A 20837-nucleotide genomic window follows, 5' to 3' on the forward strand; every position below is an offset into this window, starting at 1 on the left:
ATGAGAAAACCAAGCTTTATTTTACTTCTGTCCCCTTGCCTGTTCTCTTCTCCTCTTCATTGGTCTACTTTTCATTCAGCTCGTCTCTATATTCTCTCACCTTTCTTTTTTTCCTAACTTCCTCCTTACCTGCCTCAGTTCCTTTTCTCTCTGGCTGTCAGTGCACTTCCTTCTGCACTGTCCTCAGATGTCTGACTGAGCTCATTGTGCAGCCAAGCAACAATGAATAAGACAAAACATATCAGCTCCTAACCCTAACCCCTAACCAGTTATTATTCATTTACTTGAATTATAGTGTAGAAAATGAAATGCTAACCTCTTGCATTAAGTTTGTGCTATGGTCAGTTTCTTGATGCATCAGCACTGGTGGGGCTGCCTGTTGTGCCTCTGCCGTGTAAGGGGAGCCCTCAGTGGCAATGCATGCTGTGACACAAAAGCCAGTAGTCTAGGCAGAGTGGAAGAGAGACGGCAGTCAGATTCAGATCCAGCTGTATTCAGCTTTCAGGATTATTGCCTATTTAAAGCCAGTATAACTGATTCTGGTGAAAGATATTTGAACTTAATAGCAAAAACAAATACACCTCTCGCTTCAGGGGATCTTCAAAAGCCTCATCTCTCAAAGTTGAAGGTGTGGATTGCCAAGGAAAAGGTTGTATACTGTGTGGAAGAGGATACACTCTTGGTGCTGAAGCAAAACAAGCATTTCTCTCAGTCTGCTTATCTTGTCCTGTATCCATTTCCTTCCTAAAGCATAACTTCAATTTATGGTGTCTTTTCATTTTCCTCTCTTTTAGTAAAAAATTGATACCCAATGAAAATACAAAAATCTAACGAACATAGCATTTAACGCACATTTCCACGTTTTACAGAAACTCGATTAAAAGAAAATAATTTCTTTTCATCAAATGTTTATCAGTCTGGCAATGGATGGAAATAAAGGAGAGCGCTCTGGGGCTCAAAAAGGTTCAAAACTGAATCTTTATTTGAGTAGCACCAGTGGGAAAGAAAATTTTCCTTCAAGAGGCAGAATTCTGCAGAAGCAGAACCAGACTCAGGGTGGGCAGCCATCTGCCTCGACCAATGATGTAACACGTAATGTAAGTAAAAAAAAAACAAAAAACAAATTGTGTATCAATGGAAAAGAAGTACATGAACAAAAGTGTAAAACATAGAGGAGTAAAAGCTTAAATTGCTTCATGGAGACATTTATGTTCAGTAATTACGTAATCTTACTAATGCATTTCATTTCCATAGAGAACAAGACATCATTCCCAGTCATGTGCATTTTTTCTTTTAGGACACCAAACATGCATGACACATTGCCCAAGAAAGGCAGTGACAAGCATTCATCAACTACCCTTACATAAAAGGTCTATTAAACCTTTATGGGACAGGCACCTCAGTCTGCTGGAGCAGATAATGGAGGGAACTAGAATAAGCTTAATGCCAGACTACTGTATTGTAAGAAAACATGCAACCAACAAACAACAACACTGTCTGGAAAATGTGCACATCATCATTATCAGTGCAGGTATTATCAAATTCCAGAGAGCAACATGCCAACCATTTGGGATTATATCCGATGACCTCGTTAAATTGAAGACCATACAATCAGAGGGGTAAGGATTGGAAAAAAATCACAATAAAGTACTGTTATATAATCAAAATATTACCTTTGTGTAAGTAAAAATGTCAGTAAAAAGATGCAAGATAGAAGAAAAAAAAGTAACTGTACTCATCTACTAAATTATCAAAATGAGATTTCACTTCACTGACTATGAGTGAAATCTTGTGTTATATTTGGTATGGGAGTACGACCCCATCTATTTTTTTTTGTAAAGCAAAAAGCGTGTGCTTTTTCGTGAGTGCCTCCAAGCCTGTGTGCCCAGGGAGCATTAGACACAGACTGATGGGAGCTGTCAGTCAAACGGAGGTGTCTGGAGATGGGGTGGAAGGAAGGTCAGAGTGCTGCTGGCATCGATTTGACACGTCACAGTCTGAGCTCAGTCGTCTATTTCAGCCAGTGGTCAGATGCTGTGTTTGTGTGTATATGTTTATATGTCTAATCACTGTAATTGCATAATCTTGAGCTGAACACAAAAGGTTTAACTGACCATTTTATGACTAAAGGTTACTGAATTGTTTTTTATATTGTGGGAAAATCATTTATTAGTAAAAATCACTTGGCAGTTTATACCGAAGACATTTTTTCCATTTAAGTCATAAAAGGTATTTAGGTTATGTAAGTGGAGTTATTATCAGTAAAAAGGGCAAGTCTTTCCTCATGAGCCCAGTTCCAGAGTACATTTAGATATAGCCAATGACCATTATCACTGTTACAGAAGGACATGAAGTGTTTACTTTAGCATTTATTGTAATTTATTTAACACATCTGACCCTTCTGCTGAATACTATAGTATGAAACCCTGTTTGAAAACTGAAACAGGACTGCATTCTTCCTTTGGGGAAAAAAACAACAGAAATCAAAGTTTGGATATTACACTTGCTTTAATCAGTTTAACTGTGTGGCCTCACATGTCATAACTGTTATCTTTAGATGAGGGACAGAAAGTGTTCTTGTGAGGATGTGTTACCATTGGCCTCTGAGCCATTGTGGTTTCTGGAGACTTCCATTACGTAAATGGCCTGGGGTGCCTCTGCCTCTAAAAGCTCCATGCAGGATGTTTTCCCATCAGGCTGACTGCCTGGAGGCCACCAAGAGGTCACTTTGAAATGCATGTGTACTGGAGCAGAGACAGACAACGAAAAGAGTGAGAGTAAGGGGGGGGGGGGGGGGGGGGGGCGGACAAGCAGAGAACAGGAGAGAAGAAGGGAGGTTGAAAAAAGGCTCAATGCCAGAAAGCCTAATGAAAATCTGTACTATTTCACTGTGCTGGTGCTAATCTGCAGTCTGACTGCTGCTCTCTAACAACTGTACTGGTTGAGCCATTGAACAACAATTTCTTATTGATGCTAAAGAACTGTCTTTACACTGTTGTTTTTTTTTCAGTACAAATAACAGTCCATGATATTATGATCATCCGATACAGTTTTACAGTATTACTAATTACCACCAACAAAGACAAAACCGCCTTATTAGTAACAAATTAATAACAATCTAAAAAACAACAACATTACTGAAAAAGATTACTTTCTATTCTCAACATAAAACAATTTTTTATCTTAGTCACATCCACATTCCCCTTAGGCAGCTTTAGTGACCCAGGGCACACCTGTGACAAATAACTTAACGAGTACCATTTCTAATTCATTTTGATAGTACAGGCAGCAGGCTAGTGGAGACGTCATTCATATTCAAGCCTTTCCCAGTACTGTGTCACCATTTTGAGTTAGAGTGAGAGAGAGAGAGAGAGAGAGAGAGAGAGCGACAGCTGGCTGCTGATTGGCAGTAAATATGTCTGGGCTCACTTGTGTCGACACCTTATAGTAATTGATGTACTGTATGTGCCTCAGTGTGTGTACAACCATACAGCTTTCTTTGTAGCAGCTTTGTTCCTGACCGACCACATGAGAGACTGCTGTTAGTGCCACCATGACTTTGTGAAGACTTGTGAAGGGATGGAAAACTTAACCTCAGCCAAGCATGAGAGCCGGTTTTCTACTTGATTAAACTGGTTTTCATGGCAGAGTCTCAAGCCAACTATCATTTCACTCGATGGAGTTTGTGTCACTCTTTAACACTAACCCAACCTCCTCACTCAGGTTGTCGAGTATTCATCCAGTAGCTCTGACTGATAAAGTAACAAGTAGGACTCTCAAACGATTGAAATTTTTAATTTGAGTAATCACATGGTGGATTAGTTATGATTAATCACCATCCCTAAATATGCCTGAAAAATTCATATTTTATATGTATAAACAATTTTCAAATTATTTTCTATTTGTCTAATGAGCGAATCGTTGTTCAGCTCGATAACATATGCAGCATCAGGAAGCAGGAAGCTGCTGACGGGTAGACAAGTTAAGGGTGTGGCAAAGGGACAAAACAGCAGCACACAATAAAATAAATAAATAAATTATTGCGGCTTTTTAACTGACTTTGATCAATGCATTAATGTTGGGAACTCTGAAAGCAGTATACATAAGATCAATTTAGCTTTTTGTAATAATAGATTAAAAACTAGTTGAGATAAAGATATAAGCAAAAGATAATGCATATCTTTCTGCTTTATTTCATTAGGACATCTCTAGTCAAGAGAAATTACAATAAATAAATAATGGAATATAATAAATAATTAACAAAATATGTCATTAATGATGAGATGACTGAGATGAAAGAGTGGGTTAAGCATGAACATTAAAATCCAGAAAAGTCACAACACTAGAAATTCGCTCATTGTATACATTATATATAACAGCAATGAAATAAAGTGCTGTTTTCCTAGAAGAAGTCAATGTTTCTTTGCCAGTAATAAGTGCAATTAAAGTCCAGGTTGTCTCCTAAATGCTTGTGACAGCAACCATTTTAGCACCTTAACTAAATCTGCAGTTAGGGATATTTACATTCTAGGTGTGTGTGTGTGTGAGAGAGAGAGGGGGCTATAGAGACATTTAAGATGGCTAAAGGAGAGAAAAAGAAAGAACCAAGCCTTAAAAGAGAGAGAAAGGGGAGAGAATAAGCACCAGACACTTAAATCAAATGATTGATAGTTTGGGGGTAAGATGGAGTCCATCCAGTAAACACAGACTGGTGTCTACCTCACACTTTAAACCACTGAAAAGCATGTTTTCCTTGTCTTGGTTTATAGGTTTCCACTAGCCTTGTTTTTAGCTTCGGTTTTCACAGTTTGGGTCATGAATATTTCACTTTCAGGTTTGCTTTTCTTTTTAAATGTATGCTTTTTTGGCCTCATAATGTTTTGCTTCATGAAAGTTTATCTGCAGTATCATGTTTTCCCCCCGGTAACTGTTTTTATATATATTTTCCAGACAAGCATTTCATTGCTTCAAACTAACAACAAGTCTGTGTTTGTGGTTGGTTTGTCCTGCACGTCCACCGAGGCACACAGAGCAGGAGAGCAGGAGCACTGGGGATAAATATGGAGAAGTGTTTTGATTACCTATGAGCCTGTTCAGCTCTGTGTTGGTTACAAATGCTACAAATCCTTTATCAAAGTGATAGACGCACACACACACACAGAGACACACAGACACACAGATCCACTGTGCTGTTTGAGTTTATCACTCCCTTACATCTAACAGCAGCAGCTTGAACTGATTTAAGTCTTTGCAGCTTCCCCATAGAAGCCCTGCCCTTAATATTGGCATTAAGTCATTTTGTCTCCTCGCTCACAGGACTGATGGTATTTTTATCCTGACGAAAGCTGTCCGTCATTTTGGCTGGGAAAAGCAAGCACAAATAAGGTGTAGCCTGTAATTATATCTTATTACACCACGTTCAGTCAAGCTAAAACAGGTAACGTTTCTTAAGCACATTGACACACATACAGACAAATGCTACATACTGCACACCAGTGAAAATTAAAAATGCATATTCCTTCTTTAGTTGCATTCTCTCCCTGATGGCTTGTGAGTTTTACGTGCATTTTACATGACTCCTTTTTCAGATCATTACATTTCAGTGTACTTTTATTCGACCTATTTTTTAAACTATCCAATTTAATGATTATTCTTATGACACTACTTTTTTAATTTGAACTCTGGTTAGATGTGGGTTTTTCCCATATCAGTAGACAATACGATTGATGGAACAAGTATTGAGAATTATTTTTATCACTGTATTTATCATCACTTGTTCTGATTTTAAAACCTTTAAATTGTTTGACGTCCTATTGCCTTCTGTTGTAATCAGCGCACCATTTAAAATCTCTTTAGGACTTTTAATTTTAGCAGCAGAACTAGTTTCTTCTTGTTTATTTTTAAACAGTAAAACAATTTTTCTTCTATATAGAATAGTCTTTGATGAGATTTTTTTTATAATAGCACATAACATATAATGACAGATTGACAATACTGTTTACGCAAGTGCATCAGCTTTGTGACCATCTTCAGGCCATAGATCTCGCAGATAGTCTTTCCAATCAGATGTTGAGTTGTTTCAGCATTATCTGAGCCTTGGCAGACAGTTTGGAGTCAGGTCAATCAATCCCCATCCATCCAGCACAGCGAAGCAGCAACTCCAATTTATTGGAGAAGGGCTTGCAGGAAGGGTGTTCACCAACGTGGCAAAAAACTGCCCTCATTCATTGAGCACTGAGTCTGAGCTAATATGGATGGTCCTGGCAAATATCTGCCAGAAAGAAACCCTGAGTCAACAATGAAGTGCTCAGTGAAATTCTAGCCTGCTTGTTTCAGATCAGGAGCACATTGAAGGACATAAGAAGGACGGTGGCATTTGCCAAATTTATGGAAGATCTCACGCTGCAGACATAGGGCGTTGTGTTGCGCACAGAATACAGAGCAATGCTTTAGGCAAGCCAAGAAATGTTGGCTGGTGCAATTTCTTCCATATTATTTTTGCATTAATTAATTTCTTGCAAGAGAGAAACTAATTAGTTTGTTGTTTAGAACAGGGGAATAAACGCATGGCCCCGCAGGATGCTCAGGATGTAAAGTTATTGATGATTTGTGCTATAGCTTCTTAAATGTTGCTGTTTTGTTTGCATGCCAGTGTGTGACTGATGGATGCATAGATGGTTGACCACAAGTTATATTCGCACAGAACATCCCTCACACAGTAATATAGGATATACAAACACTCAGTACTGTATATACCGTACTAGATATTTTAATATTGAGCACAACATTAAAAATGCCCACTAAGCAGTGAAACAATGATGATATTTCATTAATTAAAAAGTAAATCAAATTTTGTTCAACTTTTATAATTGAGTTTTTTAAATCTTTAGACCACACACTAACCAATGAAATAATTAACAACTGTAATGCCCTCTTAATAAATTAGCAACAGTCTAATGGAAAACACCTTAACGGGAGACAGAACACATCTGAGCAGTCAGTAGTGCTGAACAGCAGCATTGCTATAAAGATATAAATGAAGATCATTATAGCACCAGTACTGATGGGATAGGAGACCAATTCATGCTTATGCCTATGAAAAAATAACAGTGTCCTCATGTGAGGTAAAAAAAATAAACAAGACAAAACAAACAAACAAAAGAAATATGTTTTGTGGTCACATCCAGGGCAGGTATTTCATCTTCATTGGCATTTTGCTGTACAAAGACTGGAACACATGTTATTGATTCTAAATGCGGCCCTGAAACCTGTTCACAATTGAAAAATGATGAATGTTGACATGTGAAGTAAAATAAATAAATAAAATAAATAAAAATAAATAAATAAATCTAAATAAATTTATTTTTTTTTTACTGACTGACTGACTGTAAGTCTAAATTGTGTCAAAACTGTCTCAGTAGTATCATAGCCACTTTTGTGACAAAGAATTTTCCTGAGTTGTTAGCCTTGAGATTAGATGAGTTTGACTCAGCCAATATATGAGTACAACCATCAAAGGTTGAGACTTAAGTTCAATTTGTCCTTTTTATTACTGATGAGTGAAATTATTACATTGTCAATGTGGGAGCAGTCCAAAATGTTTGAAACAAATTCCAGCTGGTGTAGGTTCACACAACTCTAAATAAACCAGGTTTTGCGCTATTTTCATCCTGGGATGCCTTCTTGTGCTCTGTTTCATTGTAAATAGATTTTTCCTATTTGTAGCTGTAATAGTGTAACATTCCTTTAACTTCATTTTTTGCACATACCATTTCTCCACAATTCCCTTCAAACTTCTTGCTGTCATATTCATATTGATTTATGATTCATTCTCATTCTGCCTGCATGACTCCCTGTCTCTCTTGTCCTTCTATTCATATCCCTTCCACTTGGTCTCCTTACTCCTGCAGGTATTCCTTCCAGGATGAGGAGGACATGTTTATGGTGGTGGACCTGCTCCTGGGAGGAGACCTGCGCTACCACCTTCAGCAGAATGTCCACTTCTCAGAGAGTACCGTCAAACTCTACATCTGTGAATTATCCCTGGCATTGGGATACCTCCGCACCAAACGCATCATACACAGGTGAGAATTTCCTGCCTGTGAACTCGTAGTTGGTTAATACAAATTCACAATGCAGAGAAGAGTTTTCTCTTATACAGACAACACAACAAATATCCTTTGACTGGCTACCCTATTATTCTTCATTCTCATTCATTACAGTATGTGTCCCTTTTCTGTCTCTCCCTTGTTTTTCCACCACCACCAGGTTTGCGCATCAGGCATCCTGGTGTACTTTTCTCCTTGGCTGTCCACTTCCATATTCATTTCTAATATGACTGCTCCACTGCTGAGCAGAAAGGTCAAGCTGTCTTGACATGAAGGTTACGCCTGACACAACAGTTTACCCTGAGCCACAGATTATGTCCATCGTGAAATGCTCCAGTTCAGGCTAGGCTGTTGTGTCAATGCCTTATCTAATTTGTAAAATGTGCATTAAGTGCTTTTTAGGCAGAAATATCTGCTGCTATGGCAGAGCCACAGACTTGCAAGGCCAAGAGATATATGGCTACAGCCCAATGTTATTACCTTAAGTTGTGTGACTCAAAGAGTTTGGCAAAATGCATTGAATATAGATCAAAAGAGAGTTTTAAGACTAGCTTTGTTGTTCTGGCTTGCTGACGAAAGCTTTTTACTCATAGCACTTTCTGGTAATATTTTCTCTTTTAATTTGCCATATGTGCTTTGGAAGAAATTGTTTTTTTTTTTTAATCTAGCAAGTGTACTTCAAATACTTCAGAAGGAATTGGCCACAATAGTTTTGAACGCAGAGAGCAGGAGTTTAGTGTAATGTCCCATGTGATGTTACAATAGCCTCTGAAATAGTGGATTTATTTATGGTGGAGAAAACTATGGCTTTATTTTGAAGCAGAATCTCTGAATTTCCCACTTTTCTGTTGATGCAAAGCTAAAACATCCTAACTCATTCTAGGATAATTTCTCTGTCATGAATAGTATCGTCACATTGGCTTTTTTTGTTGCTATGTTAGGTTACTGTCAAAGAAATTCGACCGTCTCTATGTTTTCCACAATAAAATCCATAAATAGAGACATTATTGCCAAGAGAATGTCCATTAAATTTACCATGTGAGCTTTTTATATGAGAAGTATAAAGGTGGTAGACAACTAAACCACTTAATGTGTCACCACAAATGATGGACAAAAACACGCATCCTGAGATTACAGCAGGCCACCAAAGAAAAACACAATTTTTAGCATGAATGGCCTAAGTAGTGTGTGAATAAGGCTTTGTTCCAATCTCTGAATCTCTGAGGAATTGTCTTTGTTCGAGCTACTGATTAGACTTAGTCTCACTTTGGTGACTAAGCAAAGAGGTAAATGTTAAGAGAGTGAGACCTTTTTAGATCATGACTAACAGGACACTTAACTACAATGGAGAGCACTAATTTATCATCAGCCCCTGATAACAAATTACACCATTTAACTTAAAGTAGACTACTTGCGCTTGTCCACACTCTTAGACCTCTGCAGAGGAGAGAGGGAGAGAAATGAATGGGATAGATTATTAACTTCCTTATTCATTCAGTCCATAGAGGCATATGAATATTTAAATTATAATTTCTATTTTAGTGTGCTGGAGAGGACAGACTTGCCACTTGATGTGCAGGTGTTGGGGCGTTTGTTTAGATGGAATCAACATCTTTTCAATCTGCATTCATTAGCTTCAAATAGAGAGAGGAGCTTAAAGTAACTCTCAGCCCATTTCCATGGAAATTGAATTTATAATTTCCTTCCTCAGATGTAGACGTGCTGACTTTGGTGCAGCGAGTGTACTTAAATCTTGAGAATGTGTGTGTGGACGTGTGTGTGTATGTGTGTGTATATGCAGGATGTACCAATTCCCCTTCAGTTGGTCTTACAGGATCTTGATGATAATGACAGTAGTAATGATGATAATGACATTAAATCACATACAACATGTGGATAGGGTAATTATGTTCTTTAGTTTGATCATGACTGGCAGAATACAGTTGCCAGTTGTTTGGTTCAAGATAATGGAGAGGCGTCCATGTTAGTTAAGATAAGCTTGATTTATTCAAGACATCTCAGTGACATAAGTGTTTCCTATAAAAGAGAATCCTGAGAACAAATTACATTCCGTGCAAGTAGAGAACATGACAAACCAATCACACAAAGTTAAACATTAGCTACTCCAGTAAATGACTTTGTGAACTTGCCTTTTACATCTATTTCAAATCAGAATAAGTGTAATTAGCCTGGTGGAACACAATGTATACTTCAGAAATATAATTTGCCTCAAATATGAAAAGTATTTAAATTCCATGTTACACAAGCTTGTAATTATTTTGACTTAATTGTGGTTGATCGCAGGCTTTTAATCTTTGTGATTAAGGCATTACCACCAACAGCCCTAAAAATGTACTTTGCATTGCAGTAAAGCACACTGTATTGGAAACTAAATGAACTTAACACTTTGATCTGTTGTCAATGAGTAATCAAACAGAGCTTCCCATGGTGAGAGCAATGACACCTTCAACTAACTGGTCGGTTTCATGTGAGGGATGAGGCAGCAAATGAAAATATGAGGGATTCCCATAATATATTTATGATATTACAATAAAATATTAAATAAAATGATCAGCATAAAAATCAGCAGTGAAAGACAGTAAATAGCAAAGGAACTAATATTTTTCCTCCAAGGAAGGCTGCATTTGCTATGTTAAATAAATGGCAAGAAGTCTGTGGAGCATATATGGGTTCTATTTAGATGCACAGAAATTTTGATTCACCAAAATTAATAGAGCAGAAACAGCTGTGTTTGGATAGTTATGTACTACTGGGCACAATAGCACCCTGACAAAAACATGCATCTCTGAGTTTAGTATAGCCAATTATTTTCAATAATGAGCCATGTCTCTGTACAGCAAATCTGAACAATCTCAGGGGATCTAGAGGGGTTAACAACATGAGTTTGGCTCATCTTGATAGAGCTTGAAGAAAAGACAAGAGAGTGTGGTGTCATCATGGGACATACAGGACTCCAAGTATGATGCAAGGCGGAATTAAATTTACTTTTTTTCTTGTTATTAAGTTGAAATCTATTTTACATATAACCTAAAAAGTGTTGTTGTTGTAAATGTTGTTGATAATGTTTGTTGTCTATTGATATTAATGGTGAAGTTATAAACCAGGATCATCAAAAAGTGAAATTAGATTTTCATTTTATTTAAATATGGCTCTTTTTTTGTTTCCTATATAATTTCGATTGGGAATGATGTATTGGACACCAATGAGTGACGACATGATCAGATTATTTAAAGTTATTTATTTGAGGATAAAACTAAAAGAGACATCACCTGAAATGTGGCTGCTAATCACTGACAGGCAATTACTAATGGGATAGATCCGTTTGGGTAAGCTTTCTGTAATTTCCTCAGTTTCATTCTCCCACAGATTTAGTTTAAAGCATTGAGCAATTTTTTCAGATTTCCCATGAAATATGAATGAAGCCATTACCAGAAGAGGGATTTTCTAAACAAGGAGGTGACAGTGCTGAATGACAGGTGTAAACTTAACTTATAAATTTGAGAAAGATTCAGACTTTGGTTGAATGACAATAAACTCATTGTGTCTGAAATTGCTCAAGTGATGTCGTCCTCTTTCCTTAACCTAAACCTTGTGTGCGTCTAAGCCAGAAACAGTTTAATAATGCTGTAGTTACTACAAGTGGCTATTATATCAAAATCCATTGTCTGAGATCTCAGTTACATTTTCTACATCACATATTTGCTGTTGCTGTGTGGCCTTTTTGAAGCCTAAAGCAATTTAGATGTGGCCAGGTTGTCTGAATTGTTGTCTAAATTGGGTCATGATTTAGAAAATTGAATGAATATTCTCCTGAACAAGACCTCCTGCAATGCGGAAATGGATAAGCAGTGGAAGATGAATGAATGAATTAATGAATGAATGAACGAACAAACAAAACCTCAATTTAGAGACTCTAGAGACCATAAACTCAATAGAAGATTTTTTTGTGGGGTAGAGACAGGGGGAAAAAAAAAAAAAAAAAAAAAAAATCAAGCTCACAAGTTTCACATCTGGCTCAACCTAATTTGGGGTAGGTTAGTTTTTTTAAATCAAAATTCTATGGGGAGTTTGAATTACTTACATCAGAATGAGCCTCAATTACATGACATCTTCAGAGACTTGAATGTCTCTCCAAACAAATGGAAAGATAAATGGAAGTGTGCAACAGGAGAAGGTGTGTGTGTGCGTTTTGTGGCTGCAGAGGATTGTGTGTACAATTACTTCACCAGAGCCTCTTTGACATCAACACCTATTATTTCTGGCTGAATTCTCAGGTGCATTTTAGTGCCTCCTGGAATCCTCGTGATGGAAAAACGTCCATGCTGTGTGCCAGCAGACCCCCTTAACAAGTCAATATGGTCCAGTATGTCATTAGGGAATATACTGCCCAGTAAAGTAGATGAGGGACTAAATGTAGGGCTCTTATCAAACTGACAGCAGTGGACTGTGATTCTACAGACATGGCTCAGTGAATTTGGAGGTTTATACTGTAAACCATAATTGTGGTGCATTCTCGTATACACTACACAGGTTTTAGTAGGACCCCAATGTGCTTTGTATTGGTTGCTTGTTTAGTTCCTGTTTTGATAGTGGTACCAACAGTATGTACAACAATATGCTGAAAGGCAGTGATTTCATTTTGGCTCTTTTATGTGGCTGTGGAATCACCCATAATTGCACTGGAGATTTTTTGTTGCATAATTTACATCTTGTCAACAAATGCCATTAGAGGACCAATACCATATTAATGAGCATTGTTTGCATAGATTATGTTTTGGTTTTTTTATGATCATCACCATTGTAGTTTATTTTGACTCAGTTCCAAATACATCATCCAGCTGCTGTAAATACCAACTGCAACTCCAAATGCATGATAATTCATGGCTGAAAATACATACATTGACTACAACCTCCCGGTTTGCCCCAATACTGAGGTGAATCTACATTTGGTAAATATTTTCAGTTGAAACTAATGGGCTTGAATGCCCGCCCCCCAAAAAAAGGTAATTTCAGAAATTATTTAGAGATGGACTAACACCAAAAGTGTGTGGAAATTGTGCAGTCTATTTATTCAGATCCCTGTTTAAAACATGCAGAGATCCAGCTGTTGCAGCAGTAAGCCCATTTCAGCCAAGGAGGATTTTCTGTTCTCTTTTTCCCCATCACTTATGCTCTGCCTCTCTCTCTCTCACATTCTATATTGCTCCCCCCTTTTTCATTCTTGTGCAAGTTTTTCTACCTACTGTACTTTTATTTCTTCCCCATGCTTTTGTCTTCCTGGTCCTCATTTATTAGTCTTCGGTTGTTCAAGTCTGAATTTTTCACTAAGGGAGCCGCATCTCTGCTTCAAATAATTTATTTACTCCTTCATCCTCTGTGCCTACTGAGGTCTTTAGCCAAGCTGGCAAACATGAATATGGTCTTAATTCACCAATCTGGTTAATTGAAGCTGATAGAACAATCTCATTGTGTCTTCTCATGGATGATTCTTAAAATTAATACTATAACTATATATTGCAGCAGATGAATGGAGGAAGACAAAGTCGTTACTCTTCCTCCTTCAGCTCCTCGAAACAGCGGGCGTTTGTCATGTCTTCAACTAAAGTATCCTTTATTCATGGAGTATGTTCATGTTTTATTTCCTAGCAGAAGTAGAAATAGAAGAAGCATGAGGAAGCAGAGAGCGGGTGGGAGAAATTATACGCTCATACTTTATAAGTGCAGATTAAGGTGGCAGCTGGTGCCAGTTCTCTGATTTCCAGCCCAAAATGGGGAATTCAGCATTATCATCATCGAAAATCTCTCATAGCAGCAGCAGATCAACCGACGGGAGGAGGGTTGTGCTCTGAACATGATAGATTGTTTACCAGCAAGTCTGCTCCAAAAGGATTACTAATTGCCTGCTTGTGTATCTAACTCACGTGCCTGCCTGTAGAAGGGAGGAGAGAGATTTTGGCAGAAGGTAGCATGATCAAGCAGTCAGAGAGGCAGACTGGGGGAAAGAACGCCTGAGATAAAGGCAGAGATGCAGAGTCAAAGAACCAGGGGGAGTGGGGGGAGAGAGCTGACATTTTTTGTTAACACTCCCTTAATGTTTCTGATGTGTCGAGTTTTTAGTGCCGACTGACTGCTTTCAGAGTCTGCTTGGGACTCTCCATCTCCAAGAAATCAGCTCCAAATTAGACGGGAGACTTGTCAGGCTTTACTTTGTCAAAAAGTCACACTCAGTATGTATCAATAAATAAGGAATGAACATCTCTCAGCTCAAGAGCTGCTACTGCCTTATACAGAAACACAGAATATTTATAATGGCAACAGGCACAGACAGACACACACACACACACACACACACACACACCTAGAGGTAAATAACATCTCACATTTATCAGTTGTTTTTTTTTTCTTCTTCTTCTTTTCTTTTTTTTTTTTTTAAGACTGACAGGACTTAGGTGCATTTAACAGTGAGGTTGGAGACTATAACCACATGAATACTGTTCCCCTGATCCCTCCTTTTTTCAAGTGTGTAGTATAACCCGGTGGTTTTGGGAAACATTAAACTTACTGGGAGGGAGCTCTTAGTCTCTTTGGGTGTAGCTGGGCTTCTAGTTCACATTAAAAGACAGCGGTTGTCTGACGTGCTCTTTGGTGCCTGGTAGACGTAGGTATTTAGAACTGAGGGATTCTAACACTGTTTCTGTGTATGTCTATGCACTAACTGTGTACTCTGCTGGGGGCTTCCAGATTTGCTCCACTCTCCTTTTTGACGGAGAGGGTCAAAAATACTGGAGCAGAGAAGAGGGCTAAAGCTGCAGAGGCATGAAAGAGCCTCTGATTAAAGAGCCGGCAATCTATGTCCGGAAAATCAGTAACACTGTAGCAGCTACAATGTTACTGAATTTTGAAATGAAAGATTGGAAATCACAAAAATAAAGATTCTATTTGGCGCAGAACAATCCATTTCTTTTTCGCCAAAGCCAGAGAGCAGACAATTTGCGATATGATGCAGTTTTACATGTCAAAGACTAAACAATTATTTGAAGAACTGAGGACATAGTGGACAGATTAAATGCCATACCATCGAGAACCATAATTTTTTAAACTCAAGATTTCACTAATATCTTCTCCTGCAGTTGCTCATGCAGAGATTTGACAACTTTTTATTTAGTTAAGTAGGTGAAAAACGTAATCTCTCAAATATGCTACAAACAAAAATCCCGGTATAACATTAGCACCATTATTAAAAAAGACAGACCCTAAATGCAACTTGGTAAACAGGGAACTGAATGCGCTCCTTTCTCTGGGGCACGAACAGTGTTTGTATGTTATACAGAAAGTTTTATTATATGTTTTTATTGTTAAATGTGATAAATTATCTAGCACTGTCAACAGAACGGGCTGTTCTTAGTTGCTCAGAGTTCACACTAATGGAAGGAAATGGTGCTTCCATCTTACAGATGTGTTTGTGCTCACATAGGCTTCCATAAGCTCTCTGAATGATGTGTGTGTGTGGTTGTGTGGTTTCATGGCCTGTGTGTGTTTGTGTAAGCCTCTGCTCTCAGGTGTGTTGGCCTGCTCCGGTGACAGTGTGGTATCATATGAGCAGGTGCAGGGTTCAGTTACACCTCTGCCTCTGATAGCTGGCTGTAATGAGGCCATTAGATCCTGCTAATAGCTTGTAGGGCCAGTCAACCGAGAGAAAAGCAGAGGGGATCAGCTTGCACAAAGCTCTCATGACCCTCCATTTCTGTCCTCACTCAGAAGAGTCCCACATTTTTCTCATCTCCATTATTCCCCCTTTGAATTGTCCCTTCTACCCATTTTGCTCAATTTGCTCTTTGTACTCTGTCTCTCCCTCATAATGTCCCCATGACTCTCAATATATCATCCCCTTTCTTTTTTGGCTTAAGCATCACTCCATTTCATTTTCTCAGTTTATTCACATAGAATAGCACAACACAGTCTGTTTTCTCTAAAACTGTCATTCTTCCTTATCTGTCTTTCCTCCATTTCATTCCCATGACTCTCTCTCACACTCAATAACACAGTTCACTGCTTCCCTCTCAGTTTGGTCAATGCTTCTCCAACTATTTTTCACATTCCACCCCTTAAGTTTTCACCCTCTCCTGGTTAATTTTTTCTAGCTTTATATTTTCCTCCCTGTCTAAGTGTCTCTTTCCTCTTCTCATTGCTCAAGGGATTCATACACAGCTGTCTATTCATATGTAAATTGCTTTTGATTATCATAATGCATCTTTTCTTGTTATTCCTGAAAGGGAAAAAAAAGAAATCTTGAAATCAATTTTGGAAATTTGTGGCTTAAAGAGCAACAATTTTATGTACTAGAAATGACGTAGTCGAGAATGAGCGAGGATGACCAAGGATTACAAGTTTGGTGATTGTCTGAATATGGTGAAGGGTAAGACGTTAAGTGCAGTAGTACAGTTTGTTTTGCTCTCTCTTTTTGCCACATTTCCACTGAATCAGGTTTTTCTGAAAACAGGGTAAACATTGATTGTGATTCTGTTGAGTGTTGAGCATTATCGTGATCCTTGAGATATCAATGTTGTCGAGTTGTTTTCTGTTACTCAAAGATGCCACTCACAACTCAATCAAAAAGCACAAATAAAAAAACCCAGTTTTATGACTCAGTATTAATGTAATCACTGTTACTTCACCTATGAATTTATTCTGATCCCAGTCCAAACTATTAATTTCAACTGCAGATATTTTAACAGAAAAAAGTATTGCTACCAAACTGACCATTACAGGATAAATTACAGGTCCAGTCAACATGAATTGCACACAAACACACCCTCTACTCACTGAAGAAAGCTAAAGTAAGGTGTTGAGTGAATCTTTCATGCCCTCTGTCAGAAGAACAAGTCAGACAGGGTCATCTCATCATCACCTCTACGTCAACAGTTTGGTGTTTACCACATATCACCTCCTAATGAGGCCTGCTGCATTGCTTTATCTCCTGAGCCCATTGTCTCGGCCCATTCTTTAGCTGTGGCTTCACAATGGCAATGTGGCCTTTAGCTATAAAAGCAGCTTCCTAGTTCTCACTTACAGCCTGCTTTTTCACCAGTCACACATGCCCCTGCTTTCCCCCTTAGTGCCAGCCTTTGAGGCAAATGTCAGCTAATTAAGGCGTACATGGTCGACCTTTCAAATCCCCACCTGAGCCTCCAACACTTGATCCACCAAAGCACCATAGAGTTGAGCTCCATGCTACAGGTTGTCCTCAACTCCATGAGTGTGCCAGAAAAAACACACGCACACAAAACACAGGTTGGCATGGGCTTTGATTTGCTAAATGCCACAGGGCTCCTACAGGGCAGTAGCCCTAATTGGATTAGACAGTCTTACACTGAGAAGACAATGGGTAAGCTGTCAGTTCTACGGTCTCCATACTGTTGTGATTTGTCAAAACACAGCAACATCAAGAGAATTACGCATTTTTACTTCAGAGCAATCCATTTGTTAACCCTGGATTTCACTTTCTGCATCGAGTTGCATCGAGTTTCCAGTCAAAAATCTATAATGCAAGACCCCACCAACAGAGAACACCAAATAATACCATTGTGTTCCTCAATGCTAATGCACACACAAAGAGTAGAATTTCAAATGTCTTAATTTGGTGAAATTGAGCAAATTTCAGATTGTGAAAATTCAATGATCATTAAGCACAAATTGGAAATTTGAGAAAGACACTGAATATTGGATATCGCCTCTCCAGTTTAAAGCATTTTCAAAGCTGTGAGGACATGTTCCAGAGAGGAGAACAGAGAGAACACTCTGTACCCTTCACTCTTTTAGTTTTAGTCTGAAACCACAGAACCACAAAATCCACTTTTTTAGATGAAAATAACAAAAAGCACACATCATAGAAGACTCTGACACTGTCCAAAAGTGTGTCTCTATGGGTAAACAGTCATGGTCAAAGGTCCCGTTCATATCTGGGATTAACATCCACCTTTGCAACGTGATCACAAGAAGACAGCTCTTAGTACGTTACTGCACTCTTGGAAGTAAACTGTGTCTCCATATGCTTCTGGAGCACTTGTGATTGGCTCTCACTTCCCTGGTTGATATGCAAATAAAACAGTTTGAAAAGACTAAATTTACTTTACTCTTATGTTTAGGCTGTGATAAGAACTGTGATTAGAGGGAGAGAGAGGAGGAACAGAGGTGGTGATTTGTTGCGTTTGTTGCCAACACACATAAATGTTTAAAAGTATTTCCTGTACCCAACAAGCGGAATTGTGTCTGCATACTTTACTTTATATGTCATCTTTTCCTCTTGAAGTGTCTCTAGCTTAAACTTTTTAAGTCTCACAAACAGATCTAATATATCTTTTATTAAGCTTTTTATTTTTTTCCCCAAATACAGACCCAGCGATCAGTGAAAGGCGAAGTTACTGGATCCATGTGGATGCCATTTAGATTGATGAAGCACCAAAGAAAAGAAAGAAGGATAGTTGAAGAGAAACAAATATCAGCTTAAAAACTGAAGAAAAATAGAAAACAGCAGAAAATGAGAAACCAGCTGAAGCAATGGGAAGAGAGTTATATTACACCTGTTCCTCTTCTCAAGTGTCTCAGCTATTCCCACTGCTTAACCTGCTGTTCCTTCTTCTGCCTCAAATGTATTGGTTATTCATTTGTTGTTGTCACACACCTGGTGCCCCTGGTGCAACACAAAGCCATTTTAAAGTTTCTATCTGAGGTATTACATGTCCATTTTTGCCATACACTGAGGCAAAAATGATTCACCACTTTGGTGAGTCAGCCCACTGTCTAGTCACCCAGTGAAAACTTACAGTTTACAGCAGAAAAGGTGGATTGTTTAGAGTGAGTAGAAGATGAACAAGGTAATTCATATGAGAAATGTAACCTCTCTGTTAAGGCAGCCAAAGAGGTAGGTGCCACCTACAAAGGCCTGAACGTCATCAGGAGCAGTACCACCCACGCTGAACGCAATGCAGAAACACAAGCCAAATGTCCTTATTACTAAAGGCTTATCACTAAAGACTGAACTAACAAAGTCAATTATTTTTTAGATATATGAATTTGAATCAGAAGAGGGTCAGTGCAACTCATGGGACCAAATATGAGATGTGGACTATGAGATGTGTGAGACTATGGTAACTAGATTCAATTAGCTCAGTCTGACACCACAGGTCTTAAGTAATTACGATGACTGGTCTGATGGGGTCACTCTAATGTAAAAGTTAAATATGAACAAAACTTGGCTTAATTAATGACATTAATGACAATATTAAAGTTCATACTGTACACCTAAAAACAGATTAAGTTGCTGAAGTTTGGAGAACCTCAAGTTTGGGAAAGACTATCAACTAGGATAGTTACTATAAACTTGACTCATCATAGTCTCTGCACATTTCATTTCATTATATTATCGAAATAATTCTCCAATGTTACAAACTCTGCAAATCCCACTTCAGCTTGTTCTCCAAACAACACTGTGAATTAGCATGTTAAAATATTTATACCCAAAAGAAATTAAAATATTGCTTCCTGGCACATAAACACATGCTAATCCTACTGTCTGGTTTGTTTTCCCTTGCAGAGATATCAAACCTGATAACATCCTGCTAGATGAGCACGGTAAGACCCCTTTGCCACATTTATTATTAATTAATTCATGTGGAAGTGATGCATTGCAATTCAAAATGCAACTGCACACATATACATTAATTGTACATTTTATTTACTTTAGTTGATTTTAACACAATGACCCAATTTGACTCAGTGTTACAAAGTTGAATCCTCATTACTACTGACTAAGGATTTCACCAAACCTCCAACCTCTGAGATAGCTACAGCACAGATCAAAGGAGTCACAATGCTCAGAGGCATCTTTCATAGTCATTGCCTGGGTAGGCCTCATAGCGCAAAGTCATAAAATGCTTCATACACTTTTCAGAAGCACAAGCTCATTCTCATTTTTTTGTCCACAATGTCAGTCCATGTTGGTTGAACAGATATGACACTTACATTGTGCTCTTCTGTGTACCCTGAACTATTGGACAAAATGAAGGAGTAGTGATGTGATTGGAGTGGAGAGGACAAGGTGTTATTCATCATGTTTCCTCTTTGCTGTAAGGTGAAAAAATCATGCTCTGAATCTAAATGATTAAGTCTTCACACAAATACACACAAACATACACACACACCGCTGTCTCTGCCTATTATCTTATTATCTGTGTGTGTGTGTGCACACGCGCGTACAGTAATGTATGTGTGCATCAGATGGAGTAGATTGATTGTAAATCAAGGCAACATTAAGAGAGGCTGTAAATTCCTTCATCAGTGTGTTAATCAAAAAGAATATTAAAATGCTTGATATTATACAGAGAAACATACACACATTTCCAAATAGACATGAAGATATAGTACATTATACTCATAAGACCAAACCACAGGTAAAATGCTTTTATGAAGGCTTTCCAAAAGATTCTAACCACGTTATCACATAGACATCGGAGAGCTGGTGTTGTCTGTATGGGGTTTGCAGTCTGGCAATACCATATTAACCAGGATGGAAGCTTTCTGCTAGAGGAACATACAATTATTTTCATTCATCAGAAGCAGAACTCCCATTGCTGAATGCTTTAATGAGAGAACAGGCAAACAAGTTTGTACTTATGATGAAACATTTGTAATCATATGCATGGTGATTTG

General features: G+C 38.2%; 1 protein-coding gene across 1 annotated transcript in view; it reads left to right on the top strand.

Annotated features, from left to right (window-relative positions):
- Positions 1–20837, top strand: part of stk32a (serine/threonine kinase 32A) — a 46445-nt gene that overhangs the window by 8847 nt on the left and 16761 nt on the right. The window contains exons 4-5 of the mRNA XM_029519524.1: positions 7911–8084; positions 19723–19760. Of these exons, the coding sequence (XP_029375384.1) occupies positions 7911–8084; positions 19723–19760 (212 nt within the window). The remainder of the gene's footprint in view (positions 1–7910; positions 8085–19722; positions 19761–20837) is intronic.

Source organism: Echeneis naucrates, chromosome 14 (assembly GCF_900963305.1).
Source record: "Echeneis naucrates chromosome 14, fEcheNa1.1, whole genome shotgun sequence".
NCBI classification, from domain to species: Eukaryota; Metazoa; Chordata; class Actinopteri; order Carangiformes; family Echeneidae; genus Echeneis; species Echeneis naucrates.